We start from the raw sequence: 14,680 nt of genomic DNA, 5'->3' as shown, positions 1-14,680 counted from the left end.
TGATGCGTCCCGACCATCGCTTTGGCGCCCGTGCCTGAATTTCGACGCGCGCATGCAAGATCAGACCTTGCTTGCATCGTATGGGGTGAGAGAGTGCGATGGAGTGCGAAGTGCGAGAGGACGGGATAGAGCGGTGCGCCAGCTTTCGTTCTAAAGCTAACGCTCCCCCATTCCTCGCTTCCGTTACGGCGCGGTTTCGGGGTCGACACAGGTGCAGCTGCGGCTTAAAGTCAAGCGTGGCGTCTGCCGGGTATACGCGACGGCTCGAAACCTGGCGCAGTATTGCTTACGCAATATATAAAAAAAAAAAAGAAAAACTCGCGGGGATACACAAACGCGCTAAACTTAGCAGAAACAACTACAAATTTAAGTGCTGGCTGTGTATTGGCCGATAGCAATCCAATCCGAAGCCGACAGTACCGCTTCTTCTAGGTCAGCGGTCGGCTCTTACCATCGTGTGATCATGTGGTTAGCCTTTGCGAGGAACAGTCGGCGCCCGTTTGTGATTGCGAACTCGCTGCGTTCATCGGAAGTCTCCGACGGCGTAACTTCAGGCGACGGTAATATCCGGCTTTCAATTTTGCTCAACCAGTCTGTTTACTAATTTCTCTCGCGTTAGCGTCGATTTTACCTCGATTTTTCCGCCAAGGCATTCGGAAAGCCGCGCTATCTAGGCACTTAAGTGCTTATTATGTACGCTCCAGTCGATAGGAGAGTGGCCTGGAATTTTGTGAAAACGTAGCGAGGGTGGCGCGACTTTCGAATGCAGCTTGTTTATTAAGTGACATATGTGTCAGGTGCGGAGCGAATTCTCGTTATGCTGTCATGCTAATTGCGATCGAGAGGGATGAAGTTAGTGTTATTTTCGCCAAGGAACGCGCCCCTAAGAAATATTTCCTTAAAACGCGAAATTACTGCTGAAAAGTCATCAGATATAGTTGGTTGGTTGGTTAGCTAACAGGAACTGAAAATGGCCTTGTTTTCTTTTTTTCTTGGCGCTGGCGTGGATTGCTTTGAGAGAGGAGTTTTCAGTCGCGCATATGTTTGGTGCTAATGAAACTAGCTTAAACATTTTTGATTTGCAGAGAGGATTGATGGGATGCCTATTGTTATAGTGCGCGTTTCATAATTCTAGTAAATAGCTTTCATGCGCCCTTTAAGGCCCGGTGAAGAGAGATGCATGTGCATGCTTCTTTTTTCCTCTCTCTCTTCCCCCGATCCCCCCTCTATCTCCGCCTTGTTGTTTAGAAGCGAGGACTTGAGGAATCTACAAACCTTAAAACCACAAAATAACGGCTTGAGGGGCTAGTTGGTGCTGCATCTTATTCAGAAACGTGGCGCAGCAAACACAAACACAAGAGAAGATACACAACACACGCGCACACTACCGTCTGTAATAAGAACTGCAAACACTTCCTCTTCACCACTCCTCCTCTTCTACACTCAGGCACATCTCATCTTCCTCTTCTTCTCATCTTCTTCTCTTCTTTGCCAAGGGGATAGTGGCACTTTCTTCCTCGCAGACGATAAGCATCGTCCAAACCTGGCAGTTACCAATCTCATCTTCCTCTTCTTTTCTTCTTCCTCTTCTTTGCCAAGAGGATAGTGGCACTTTCTTCCTCGCAGACATAAACATCGTCCAAACATGGCAGTCACAGATTCTACACTTTCTTGTTACTCCACACCTCTGCTTTGCCCAGTAACTCATACCACGCTGGACAAGCAAATATCACCACATAGTCACATAGTCATACACTAAAAACCACCGCCACACATATACAGTAGGACATGTCCATCCACACCACATAACTTGTGTAGTCCCTATGTATTGAAAAGCTTTAACCTGCCAACGTCTACGAAGCCACGAAGCCCATGTACTTGAGGGAAAAGACTCTTTAAACTACCTTGGCCCCAAAACGTAAGAGGAGTCCAAGAATAACAGCTTGAGGCCCGATAATAATCTCATTCTTTGCATAACTCAGGAGGATTGCTCAATAAAAGTAAATTCTTTTCTACGTAAGCTCAACGAAGCTTCACTAATACATTCTTCTTCTTTCTTCTGTATCCAGTAAGCCTCTAAAATTTCCCGCGCCATCTTATCCCGACTCTTTCCTAATATGTTAAGCTTGCTAAACAACGGCTCACACTTGCACTTCTGACAGTGCAGGGGTAAATTTGACCCCTTGCCATTTTCCATGGACTTCTCGTGTTCCCTCATTCTATCATTGATGCATCTTCCAGTTTGCCCTATATATACTTTACCGCACGTCAGAGGAGCCTCATAAATCACTCCCACCCGACATCCAAAAAAACTCTTTGCATGCTTCTTCACACATTGTCCTTTCATTTTCTTCCCTATTAATGCACATGACCCACCCAGTTTTTTGGGGGCAGAAAACACAACTGGCACCTCAAACCACGGATTCCACGTCGGTTAAAGTGCTATGCACCAAATTCGCATTCCGCCTAACCATGCTAAATCGTTCATATTGTCACATTAGGCGGTGCATACGCATCAGGAAAGAAGAAGAAGACTCTCGTGACGTTCAACAGCGTCGGCTGGTGCCTGCAGAGGACGTCTGTTTGAAAGCCTTGTCTTCGGTGTCCGCCCTCTGCTACAAGCTGAACTACCCCGTAACAATATTTTTTTTTTCTTTTCTTGTATTTTGCCTGTAATGAGATACGGCCACCGCAGCAGAGATTGAGCCCGCGACCTTGGGACCAGCAGCAAAAACAACTGGGGCTGATCCTATTTGGTTTATGCGCGGAATGCTTTGAAGTCAATGTTTCGCACATTTATGTGATAGTCCATAACTCGCATTAGCTGTTCATGAAAATTGGCTTTGTCTGACAGCCTTCTGTCAGGCTGCTCAACAAAGAAATCGGCTATCTTCTGACAGATGATTGCGTTTAATCTATCGAATTCTCTGTCATGTTTTGTCTTTGTTCGGTTGTCTTTCCTTTTTCAGGTATATATTTCTCTCCATGGCGGAATAAACGTGAAATAGCACGTTGTTTTCTATACCTTTCATCCCGTGTTCTGCGTTGGTTCACTTTTCATTGAAATGCTGTACCAACTTGCTCGAGCTGCCGCCTTGACTCAGTGCGATGAAAGTTTTGAGCTTCATTCCTCTAAGTTGCAGGTCATGACGAAACATCAGCGCGCAGACAGGACTTTAAGACTCACAGCAGCTAGGATCACATAGCCCGGTTCAAAAGCGTCGCAGAAATGTAAAAAAGCCAAATCTTTATGGTACGGAAAAAAACAATTCAGCATTATTAAGGTGAGAAAATCCGTATAATTTCCGAGCGTCTAAAAGCGATAAATTTTAACTCACACCGTAAGCGGGAGATAGATCAAAAGCGAAATTCGATGTCATTCTGCTACTTTTCATATATGACTTAAAGCAGTTTTAAAAGACTGCAGAATGACCTTTCGCACCGAATTATCTGACAGCGTTTTTGCACCGTTCGTAGCATACCGCACGACATGAGAAATAAGAATGTGTGATATGTATAGGACTTTGCATACCTTGAGAAAATAGGGTATGCGGTCTGTGTAGTATATTTAGGGCTTTAGAGATATTTTGGGGGAAGCAATTATTACTGACATCTCTGCAGTTGTTGCAGAATGTAATAGGTAGGGCGTAACAGATAATAATTAGCCTATGAGCATTGGGGCGACATGCGAAGCTACAGTAGTACGGGGGCTGTATGCAGAGCACTCAAGGGCACCCGTGGGCTAAACGGCTGGAATTCACGTCACCCTGTTTATGCAAGCTTATGCGTGACCACGGGGCGACATGCGAAGCTACAGGGGAAGGTAGTACGGGGGCTGCATGCAAGGATACCCGCGGACTAAACGGCTGGAATTCACGTCACCCTGATTATGCAAGCTTACGCGTGACCACGGGGCGACATGCGAAGCTACAGGGGAAGGTAGTACGGGGGCTGCATGCAAGGATACCCGCGGACTAAACGGCTGGAATTCACGTCACCCTGTTTATGCAAGCTTACGCGTGACCACGGGGCGACATGCGAAGCTACAGGGGAAGGTAGTACGGGGGCTGCATGCAAGGATACCCGCGGACTAAACGGCTGGAATTCACGTCACCCTGATTATGCAAGCTTACGCGTGACCACGGGGCGACATGCGAAGCTACAGGGGAAGGTAGTACGGGGGCTGCATGCAAGGATACCCGCGGACTAAACGGCTGGAATTCACGTCACCCTGATTATGCAAGCTTACGCGTGACCACGGGGCGACATGCGAAGCTACAGGGGAAGGTAGTACGGGGGCTGCATGCAAGGATACCCGCGGACTAAACGGATGGAATTCACGTCACCCTGATTATGCAAGCTTACGCGTGACCACGGGGCGACATGCGAAGCTACAGGGGAAGGTAGTACGGGGGCTGCATGCAAGGATACCCGCGGACTAAACGGATGGAATTCACGTCACCCTGATTATGCAAGCTTACGCGTGACCACGGGGCGACATGCGAAGCTACAGGGGAAGGTAGTACGGGGGCTGCATGCAAGGATACCCGCGGACTAAACGGCTGGAATTCACGTCACCCTGATTATGCAAGCTTACGCGTGACCACGGGGCGACATGCGAAGCTACAGGGGAAGGTAGTACGGGGGCTGCATGCAAGGATACCCGCGGACTAAACGGCTGGAATTCACGTCACCCTGTTTATGCAAGCTTACGCGTGACCACGGGGCGACATGCGAAGCTACAGGGGAAGGTAGTACGGGGGCTGAATGCAAGGATACCCGCGGACTAAACGGCTGGAATTCACGTCACCCTGATTATGCAAGCTTACGCGTGACCACGGGGCGACATGCGAAGCTACAGGGGAAGGTAGTACGGGGGCTGCATGCAAGGATACCCGCGGACTAAACGGCTGGAATTCACGTCACCCTGATTATGCAAGCTTACGCGTGACCACGGGGCGACATGCGAAGCTACAGGGGAAGGTAGTACGGGGGCTGCATGCAAGGATACCCGCGGACTAAACGGATGGAATTCACGTCACCCTGATTATGCAAGCTTACGCGTGACCACGGGGCGACATGCGAAGCTACAGGGGAAGGTAGTACGGGGGCTGCATGCAAGGATACCCGCGGACTAAACGGCTGGAATTCACGTCACCCTGATTATGCAAGCTTACGCGTGACCACGGGGCGACATGCGAAGCTACAGGGGAAGGTAGTACGGGGGCTGCATGCAAGGATACCCGCGGACTAAACGGCTGGAATTCACGTCACCCTGATTATGCAAGCTTACGCGTGACCACGGGGCGACATGCGAAGCTACAGGGGAAGGTAGTACGGGGGCTGCATGCAAGGATACCCGCGGACTAAACGGCTGGAATTCACGTCACCCTGTTTATGCAAGCTTACGCGTGACCACGGGGCGACATGCGAAGCTACAGGGGAAGGTAGTACGGGGGCTGCATGCAAGGATACCCGCGGACTAAACGGCTGGAATTCACGTCACCCTGATTATGCAAGCTTACGCGTGACCACGGGGCGACATGCGAAGCTACAGGGGAAGGTAGTACGGGGGCTGCATGCAAGGATACCCGCGGACTAAACGGCTGGAATTCACGTCACCCTGTTTATGCAAGCTTACGCGTGACCACGGGGCGACATGCGAAGCTACAGGGGAAGGTAGTACGGGGGCTGCATGCAAGGATACCCGCGGACTAAACGGCTGGAATTCACGTCACCCTGATTATGCAAGCTTACGCGTGACCACGGGGCGACATGCGAAGCTACAGGGGAAGGTAGTACGGGGGCTGCATGCAAGGATACCCGCGGACTAAACGGCTGGAATTCACGTCACCCTGATTATGCAAGCTTACGCGTGACCACGGGGCGACATGCGAAGCTACAGGGGAAGGTAGTACGGGGGCTGCATGCAAGGATACCCGCGGACTAAACGGCTGGAATTCACGTCACCCTGATTATGCAAGCTTACGCGTGACCACGGGGCGACATGCGAAGCTACAGGGGAAGGTAGTACGGGGGCTGCATGCAAGGATACCCGCGGACTAAACGGCTGGAATTCACGTCACCCTGATTATGCAAGCTTACGCGTGACCACGGGGCGACATGCGAAGCTACAGGGGAAGGTAGTACGGGGGCTGCATGCAAGGATACCCGCGGACTAAACGGCTGGAATTCACGTCACCCTGTTTATGCAAGCTTACGCGTGACCACGGGGCGACATGCGAAGCTACAGGGGAAGGTAGTACGGGGGCTGCATGCAAGGATACCCGCGGACTAAACGGCTGGAATTCACGTCACCCTGATTATGCAAGCTTACGCGTGACCACGGGGCGACATGCGAAGCTACAGGGGAAGGTAGTACGGGGGCTGCATGCAAGGATACCCGCGGACTAAACGGCTGGAATTCACGTCACCCTGATTATGCAAGCTTACGCGTGACCACGGGGCGACATGCGAAGCTACAGGGGAAGGTAGTACGGGGGCTGCATGCAAGGATACCCGCGGACTAAACGGATGGAATTCACGTCACCCTGATTATGCAAGCTTACGCGTGACCACGGGGCGACATGCGAAGCTACAGGGGAAGGTAGTACGGGGGCTGCATGCAAGGATACCCGCGGACTAAACGGATGGAATTCACGTCACCCTGATTATGCAAGCTTACGCGTGACCACGGGGCGACATGCGAAGCTACAGGGGAAGGTAGTACGGGGGCTGCATGCAAGGATACCCGCGGACTAAACGGATGGAATTCACGCCACCCTGATTATGCAAGCTTACGCGTGACCACGGGGCGACATGCGAAGCTACAGGGGAAGGTAGTACGGGGGCTGCATGCAAGGATACCCGCGGACTAAACGGATGGAATTCACGTCACCCTGATTATGCAAGCTTACGCGTGACCACGGGGCGACATGCGAAGCTACAGGGGAATGTAATACGGGGGCTGTGTGCAGAGCATGAAATGGGAACCTGCAGGTTAAACGGCTGGAATTCACGTCACCTTGTTTATGCAAGCTTACGCGTGATCATGGGGCGACATGCGAAGCTACAGGGGAATGCAGTACGGGGGCTGTATGCAGAGCACGCAAGGGCATCCGTGGGCTAAACGACTGGAATTCACGCCACCCTGTATATACAAACTTAAGCGTGACCATGGGACGACATGCGAAGCTACAGCGGAATGTAGTACGGGGCTGTATGCAGAGCAATCAAGGGCACCCGCGGGCTAAACGACTGGAACTGACGTCACCCTGTATATGCAAGCTTATGCGTGACCATGGGATGACATGCGAAGCTACAGGGGAATGTAGTACGGGGGCTTTATGCAGGGCACTCAAGGGCACCCGCAGGCTAAACGGCTGGAGTTCACGTCACCCTGTTTATACGAGCTTACGCGTGACCACGGGGCGACATGCCAAGCTACAGGGGAATGCAGTACGGGGGCTGTATGCAGAGCACGCAAGGGCACCCGCGGGCTAAACGGCTGGAATTGACATCACCCTGTTTATGCAAGTTTACGCGTGACCATGGGGCGACATGCGAAGCTACAGGGGAATGTAATACGGGGGCTGTGTGCAGAGCATGGAATGGGAACCTGCAGGTTAAACGGCTGGAATTCACGTCACCACTCAAGGGCACCAGCGGGCTAAACGGCTGGAATTCACGTCACCCTGTATAAGCAAACTTACGCGTGACTATGGGGCGACATGCGAAGGTACAGGGTAATGTAGTACGGCGCTGTATGCAGAGCAATCAAGGATACCCGCTGGCTAAACGGCTGGAATTCACGTTACCCTGTATATGCAAGCTTACGCGTGAACATGGGGCGACATGGGTATGCCGAGCACTCAAGGGCACCCGCGGTCTAAACGGCTGGAATTCACGGCACCCTGTTTATGCAAGCTTACGCGTAACCTCGCAATAAAATATACCGTTCACGCGCTGCCACAGCGGACTTCTGCTGTTTTTGCCGTGCTGTGTGTCGATTCAGGGGGAGCAGTGCGACTGCGCACTGTAGACGTCTGCGATCCCGCAGTGAAAACCTATACTGGAGAGGCACCGAAAAAAAAATATATATATATGGTGTGCTTTGACGAAATTCCAGTGCATTATAGGAAAACAAAACAAAAAAAAATAATAGGGTTGCGGCTCCTATAGACATTTAAAACGAGAAGGTTTCTAATACAGGCGTTCACTAATCAGAGAGCCCCATGCCAGTACTTAACATGCGCATTTTGGAAAGATGTTTCTTGCGCTAAGCCTGCTTTATCGATGAAATAAATTGAAGATTAAAGATTCTGTACGTGTATGAATGAAGTTGACAATAATAATGCTGTCAAGGGAGCGGGGCCTAAAAAAGCTAGAACTCAGCGCGACGTGTTTCGTCGAATAAGTACATTTTTGAGATGATATATTATCATGTTGTTCTCAAACCTCGCTCTCCTAATTCCGGAGCACTTCACGGCGGAGTAGCATTCCCTTGTTTCAAGTGTGCGATTGAAATTCGTCTCTGGTGTGCGATTTCCTTACAATGGCATTATATAGAAAATCGAAAACAGATTAATACTGGGTGGCAGATATGGAATGTATAAACATACGCGGTGCACTGAAAAACACTAAGAATACCTGTAGACATAACGCTGAGAGCTGAAGCAGATTCGGAAAAAAAAAAATGGATTTGTCTAATCACGGAGAGGGTCGCGTACAGGGCTGAGAGGATAGCCACTGCCGCGATCTCAAGTATTCGCTGCGTCCACATACTCTGCACATTCTATTTGTCTCATGTTGATTTAAGATATTTTATTCTTGTGTCTATTTCCTTCTTCCTATATGTGTCCTTCAGCTATAATGGTGAGTTCTTGTTCATCGGCGTCTAACGTATTCGCGGCGGATAGGAGCCAGCTGACCGGCCTTCTCAATTTGCTGTGTTGGTCCATGGAAAGTTAGTTGGGCAATAATTTTATTGCTGGTATATATTGACCAGAAATGGGAAAATTAGGGGGACCCTTAAACGCCGCCGTTAAGGTACGACGTGATAGCGAGCATGGTGGTGCTGGTAAATATATATAATATTTTGGGGGAGGAAATACTGGTCCCGACCTATATTGGCCATATAGCGTTTATACACAGGGACAATGTTTTTTACTGTGTTATTTTATATTCTTTTAATTTTCCAATTTTTGATACATCGATGCTTAGCATCAGCAAACATTAGCTTTCTATTCGGAGCATAATTGGCACCTTTGAACTAATTTTTCATTTTTAATTATTTCAATTACCTGATCAGTTACACGCTCTAAATGTTCTAAATTAGCATAATTAAGCATTAGAGTTTCATTGAAGAGAATTTTGTTGCCTTTGAAGTCCTCTTTATCATTTATTTCTATTATTTCTATTGATTGTATAATTAAACACTATTTTTTTAATTAGCGTCATAAAGCATTGGCTTTCATTCCGAGCATTTTGACAACTTTGAACCCCCATTTTACCGATTTGTTCATTTCTTTAAGCAATAAATTCATTGAAATGATTACAATAACTCCTCAGCGCCCATCACACACCAATAAATCATCAGTCACTAGAACCGCAAACTACCATGATACGATTTTTTACGCAGTTCCCGTTTATTTGCTACACGCGGTGACTCAGCGCGCCCAGCGACTCAGGTTATGTGGAGGGCTCCGCAAATTCCTACCACCTCGGGTTCTTTAAACTGCCATAACATCGCGCAGCACACGGGTGCCTTGCTTTTCGCCTGCATTAAAATATGGCCTCCGCGGCCAGAATTCCATCTCGCATCATTGCGTTCGACAGTCGAGTGCCATAACCGCTAAGCCAATGCAGCCGGATCGAATGCTGAAGCCCGCAGTTCTGTACGGATGCAAGGCATAAAGTGCAACAGACATTTATGTATTTTAGACAACATGCCTAACAGCGGCAAAAGTTTAGTGATTAACTGTGATCAGCTAGATAGGCTAAACAGCCTGAACCTTTTCAGTGTCTCATATTTCTCTTCCGCGGATTTTCAGTTAATCTCGGAAGAACGAACTCGCTTGACAATGCCGGTTTGTTGCGCATTGATTTTTTTGTTCCTGTATATTATTAAAACGAGTTGCTGTCTTGAGTTTCCTCGCCTAGTGACTTCAGACAAGTGTAACGGCACAAAATTTTTCTTTTTGCTGTAGTCTGTTACCACCTTTCGTCCGTAATTATCTCAAGTTTACAGTATTTTGCACGCTTTCATTCTTACAGCTGTGTGCATGAGACATCTGAGAAGCATGTACACTTCAGCATCAGTAATAAAAAAGTAAAAAAAAAACGGGCAAACGTTCTCTTCCGTCCAGCCGTGAGCGGCCCCATTGCGTGAGAAGTCGATCTGCTACAAGTTAAACGATTAATAATCTGTCTTTGTTGTGGCGATTTAACTTGCAATATTGTTGCTGCGAAAATCGGCGAATCGTTAAAAACATGGTTTTCACCTGTATTGTCGTAAAGCTTTAAAGAAAACAACGTTATAATAGTTATTCAAACGTTTTAGTTCAACCTCTGCCGCGAGGTGACGCCAGGCGTAGACAGGTAGACGCGTTCCATTACGCGAACGTAGACGTCTACGGAGCCGTCTTGGTAGACTTCTAAGAATTGGAACGCACCCTGAGTCAGTGTGTGAGCTAGTATTGCGGCGCGTTCGCAAGTGCTGCTGCCAAGCCCACAGATCTACGAGGGAGCGGCGCTGGTCTTCCATGGCGGTCACATCGTGACTCTCCAGGCGTCGGTCTGCAATAGTGGTCGGTGAACAATTTGGTGTTCATTTATTGGACTCTCTCGTGTATCATTCTGTGCTGTAAGCCTGTGTGTTATTGAATGCTTCTTAGTTGCATGCTTAGCGTTGCTTTTCTGTGAACCTCTCGTCTGTGCATTTTATGTGTTCTTGTGTATTCCTCCGTATTGTCTCTTGCTGTGTATAAAGTTTATTTTTGTTTGTTACTTCTGACTCCAACCCTTACTCTGGCTTGAACGGGCGAAAGCTGGGCACCAAACGGCCACCCCCTTCTTTCACTGTAGTTGACTTTCGGCTGAGCTTGCCACGCAAGTCGAGGGCATCTCCTTTGCGACTGGAGCAGCTGCCCCCGCTCACTCTAAGGGTGTCTGGGAATGGGAGCACCATTAAGGGCGCATCGTTAATAACGAATAATTATTAATGGGTAAAAGTGACATCTTTAATGGCTTCCGTCGGCGGTGTCCCTTGCGCATCCTTGTCTAGTTATTTTTTTACATTACCCCTCAGGGCCAAAGGCATTACAGAGGGGGAGTAGTAAATACACAAAAATGAAGGGAGTACAGTACGTACATGAATGTCAAATAGCACCTGAGTATACAGTTAGATATAGAGCTACGCGGAACTTCTCATAGTTAGTAATGCCAACAATTTCTGCGGGAAGGTGGTTCCAGTCTCGTGAGGTTCGCGACAGGAAAGATTGTCGGAAGCATTTCGTGTTACATGATAAAATTCTTACTTTATGTTGATGGTCAATGCGATTGGATACATAAATTGGACGGGGAATGAGGCGATCACGAAAAGCGAGATGATGGTATACAACTTGTGGAACAGGGTGATGCCGAAAACTTTTCTGCGCGATGTCACTAGGCACAAATTAGTCTTCATGGGTGTTATACTGGCCGTTCGGTTGTAGTTAGCAAGGATAAAATGTACAGAGTTATATTGGACCATTTCAAGAATAGTAATTAAGTTCTCATGAGTAGGGTCCCATACCGGTGAAGCATACACGAGTTTCAATCTTTTTAATGTTTTTATAGTAACAGTTTCAAGTGAGAAGGAACATTAAATAAATGGCGACGTAAGTAGCCTAGCATGCGATTAGCATTTTTAATTATGTTCTCGGTATGAAGGGACCATAAGGTCTGACTGAAGTAAGTAATGTTGGCCCACTACACCTTGCTATTCGCTTAATCGTTAGTTCCAGGCGAATCTCATTTGCAGGTATACTGGTGCTTTCTTTCGGGACGTTCTTGTGGTATGTGTAATTGTAATAAGGATTCAAAAACCACTTTGATCGCGCTATAACTTGTAAGTTCGTCATATCCGCGCACGTATGCGTATTGTTAGATGTGGCTCGAGGCCCCATCGGTAGCGTTGGCCCGCGGCTCCGTGGTTCGGCGGAAGGCTGTCCTGGCAAATACGAGGCGTCGACTAACAAAAACTGCGTTTAATAAAGCATAACGTAGAAACGGGCAGAAAAGCTGGCCCGGAGAAAAAACTGACACGCTCACAAAGCTCGTGTCTGGCATCGTCTCTGCGACGTCTCTCTCGCAGCGTTGTTGTTGTGGCTGTAGGAAGAAGGAAAAGAAAATGCACGGGCCTGCTACTGGCTCTGTAGCTAAGCCACTTCCGCTGACTCGGGCGGACAGAAGGGAAAATAGAGAAGAAAGAAAATGAAGAGGGAGAGAAAGACGCGCGCCGCAACAACAGCCGTCGTTCACCACCGAAGCAGTGGCGAGTGCAATGACGGCCTACAACAGATAAAAATTCGATGGCAGGCAAGCCCCCGCCGCAAGCGGCGGTGACCTACCTGTCCCAGCCCCATCAGGGGAGTCACTACATGCTGTCGGAATCAGCTGCTGCTTTTTATACGCTCATCAGTTCAGAGGGAAAGGGAGAAAAATTCATGTCAGAGCAAGCTCTGATGACTCGATCACGGTGGCGCGACAACACTTCTCCACCTCCTGCTGACGGGCGAGGGCGACGCTCTCTCCCTCGAGCGCCGGGCTTGGCCAGCGTTTGCACACACACGCACGTACACACATTACGGCACATCAGAGCACGCTCGCGGTAGGAAACGTTGGGCGGCCGATTGCACGGCGTCGAAATGGCCGAAATGCTCGCTACTTTGACTGATGCTGCGCTGCGGCCGCGCCTGTTGTCGCTCATGATGGTGGCGAATCGTATACATGCAGGTAACGCATGTAATTTGGCACTGATTATACGACGCAACTTGCTAAATAACGGCCTATGCTAACGTCTGAGAAAAGCTAGAACAGCACATTGGGCTTGGTGCTGATTCATTACAGGTTAACAGCACAAACAATGTATAGAGAACATAAGAAAAGAGGACGACACTACGAGCGCTGCGCCCGTTGTGTCGTCCTCTTCTCTTATGTTGTTTGCGCTGTTAACGTGTAATGAGAGCAGCTGTTGAGCACTGTTGATGTTTTCTTGTAAAAAGAATGAAATTCTAATCAAACTTCTCATTTCTTGAAAGAAAGCCCTTATTGCGACAGTGCGTCGCGACTTGGCTGCAGGAATGTCGAGTGCCGCCGCGATGCCGCACGGCGGTGGCGAACGTCCCGCTAGCAGCCTCGAGGAATCTTACAGACGCTGCTTCGTGGGAGGAGACCTGTCAGCACGATACAAGGCCTCAAGGCCTATCGTGCCTACATCCATGGTGGCGGACATCGTCAAGTACGCCAACGGAACGGTATACGTACAGGGCCAATAGTTGGTTGCAACTTGTCTCTACTGACTGCCACACAGAATTCCTCATGACAAAAAGTAGACTGCTCCTCTCTAACCGCTGGGAAAAAAAAATCATGCCTTTTAATTCCACAGATAATGGCATTCACCCAAATTATTTTTGTTGGAAAATAAATTTTGTCATCGCTTGATGACCTTTGAAAATATGAAGAGTTGTGCTGAACTAGGCACCGGCAAAAATACTGTAGGATATAATGGCAGTTAGTGGTCTGTTTGCTCAGCATTAATATTTTATGTACCTCAGACGGCGAACACCTTACTATTATTTTCTTTGGTAAAAGATGTGCGTATGCGCGCCTTGAATAAAACAGGTAATTAGAGAGATTTAGCATACCGTGATCCGCGATCCGCCACCGTGACACTCTACCGCTCGTGGGCGGGGCGTTCAAGCTGATTGGTTCCGATGCGCCAGGTCAATGTGCCGACATCAAGTATGTGGCGCCATCTATCGGCATCAAAGTGATCTGGGCATGCGCAATGGAACGCGCGGTGGCTGTCCACGGTAGCGGATCGCGGATCACGGTGTGCTAAATCTCTCTATTATTTGTGAAGTATTTCCAATGTGTCGAGACAAAGGGCGGTTGCAGGCATATAGGCTTATTTTTAGTTTTCTCTGAAGTTTTCTTTTATCCGCTTTTTACTGCGTGCCAGGTTTCGTGCAAAGATGGCGTGTGTGTCGACGTCGGGTGCGGTCCTGGACAGAGCACGGAGCTGTTCTGTCCGCACTTCAGGAAGGTAGTGGGCACCGACATCAGCGAGACGCAGGTCTCTATTGCCCGAACCTCCTGCACCGCCAAGAACGCCAGCTTCGAGTGAGCAACATCTTGTTACATCTGCGAACATAAATGAACAAAGCACGCCATTTCGTTATAAATGCAAGCACGCCTTCCATATCGGAGATATGAGGAAGTATTTCTTGTCCAGGAGATGCACACTAACGACCACTATCACATGTACTCATGATGATGATGATGATGATGTACTTACAGCATGTATCTACCGTATAGCTAAAGGTTTTAATTAGGCAGCACGCGAAAATATCTTAGAAGGAAACAAAAGGCGTGCTCCGTTTGCATTTGTTTGCAACTGTACATACATTCCAGGACA

At 48.5% G+C, this 14,680-nt stretch overlaps 1 protein-coding gene across 3 annotated transcripts in view; it reads left to right on the top strand.

Annotated features, from left to right (window-relative positions):
* The first annotated feature begins 426 nt into the window (after positions 1–426).
* Positions 427–14,680, top strand: part of LOC146197612 (putative methyltransferase DDB_G0268948) — a 30,834-nt gene continuing 16,580 nt past the window's right edge. Inside the window, exons 1-3 of one of the 3 annotated variants that reach the window (XM_084599520.1) lie at positions 427–560; positions 13,342–13,517; positions 14,225–14,385. In XM_084599520.1, coding sequence (XP_084455646.1) covers positions 464–560; positions 13,342–13,517; positions 14,225–14,385 — 434 coding nt within the window. In that variant the 5' untranslated portion in view covers positions 427–463. Of the gene's footprint in view, positions 561–2,500; positions 2,635–10,455; positions 10,813–13,341; positions 13,518–14,224; positions 14,386–14,680 lie in introns of those variants that run through there. The other 2 variants (XM_084599521.1, XM_084599522.1) reach the window with 2 other exon arrangements.

The sequence above is a fragment of the Amblyomma maculatum genome, chromosome 3 (genome assembly GCF_055883805.1).
Source record: "Amblyomma maculatum isolate TAMU_Amacu chromosome 3, ASM5588380v1, whole genome shotgun sequence".
Taxonomy (NCBI): Eukaryota; Metazoa; Arthropoda; class Arachnida; order Ixodida; family Ixodidae; genus Amblyomma; species Amblyomma maculatum.
The sequence above is the reverse complement of the archived record's forward strand: the minus strand, read 5'-3'. Positions and strand labels throughout refer to the sequence as shown.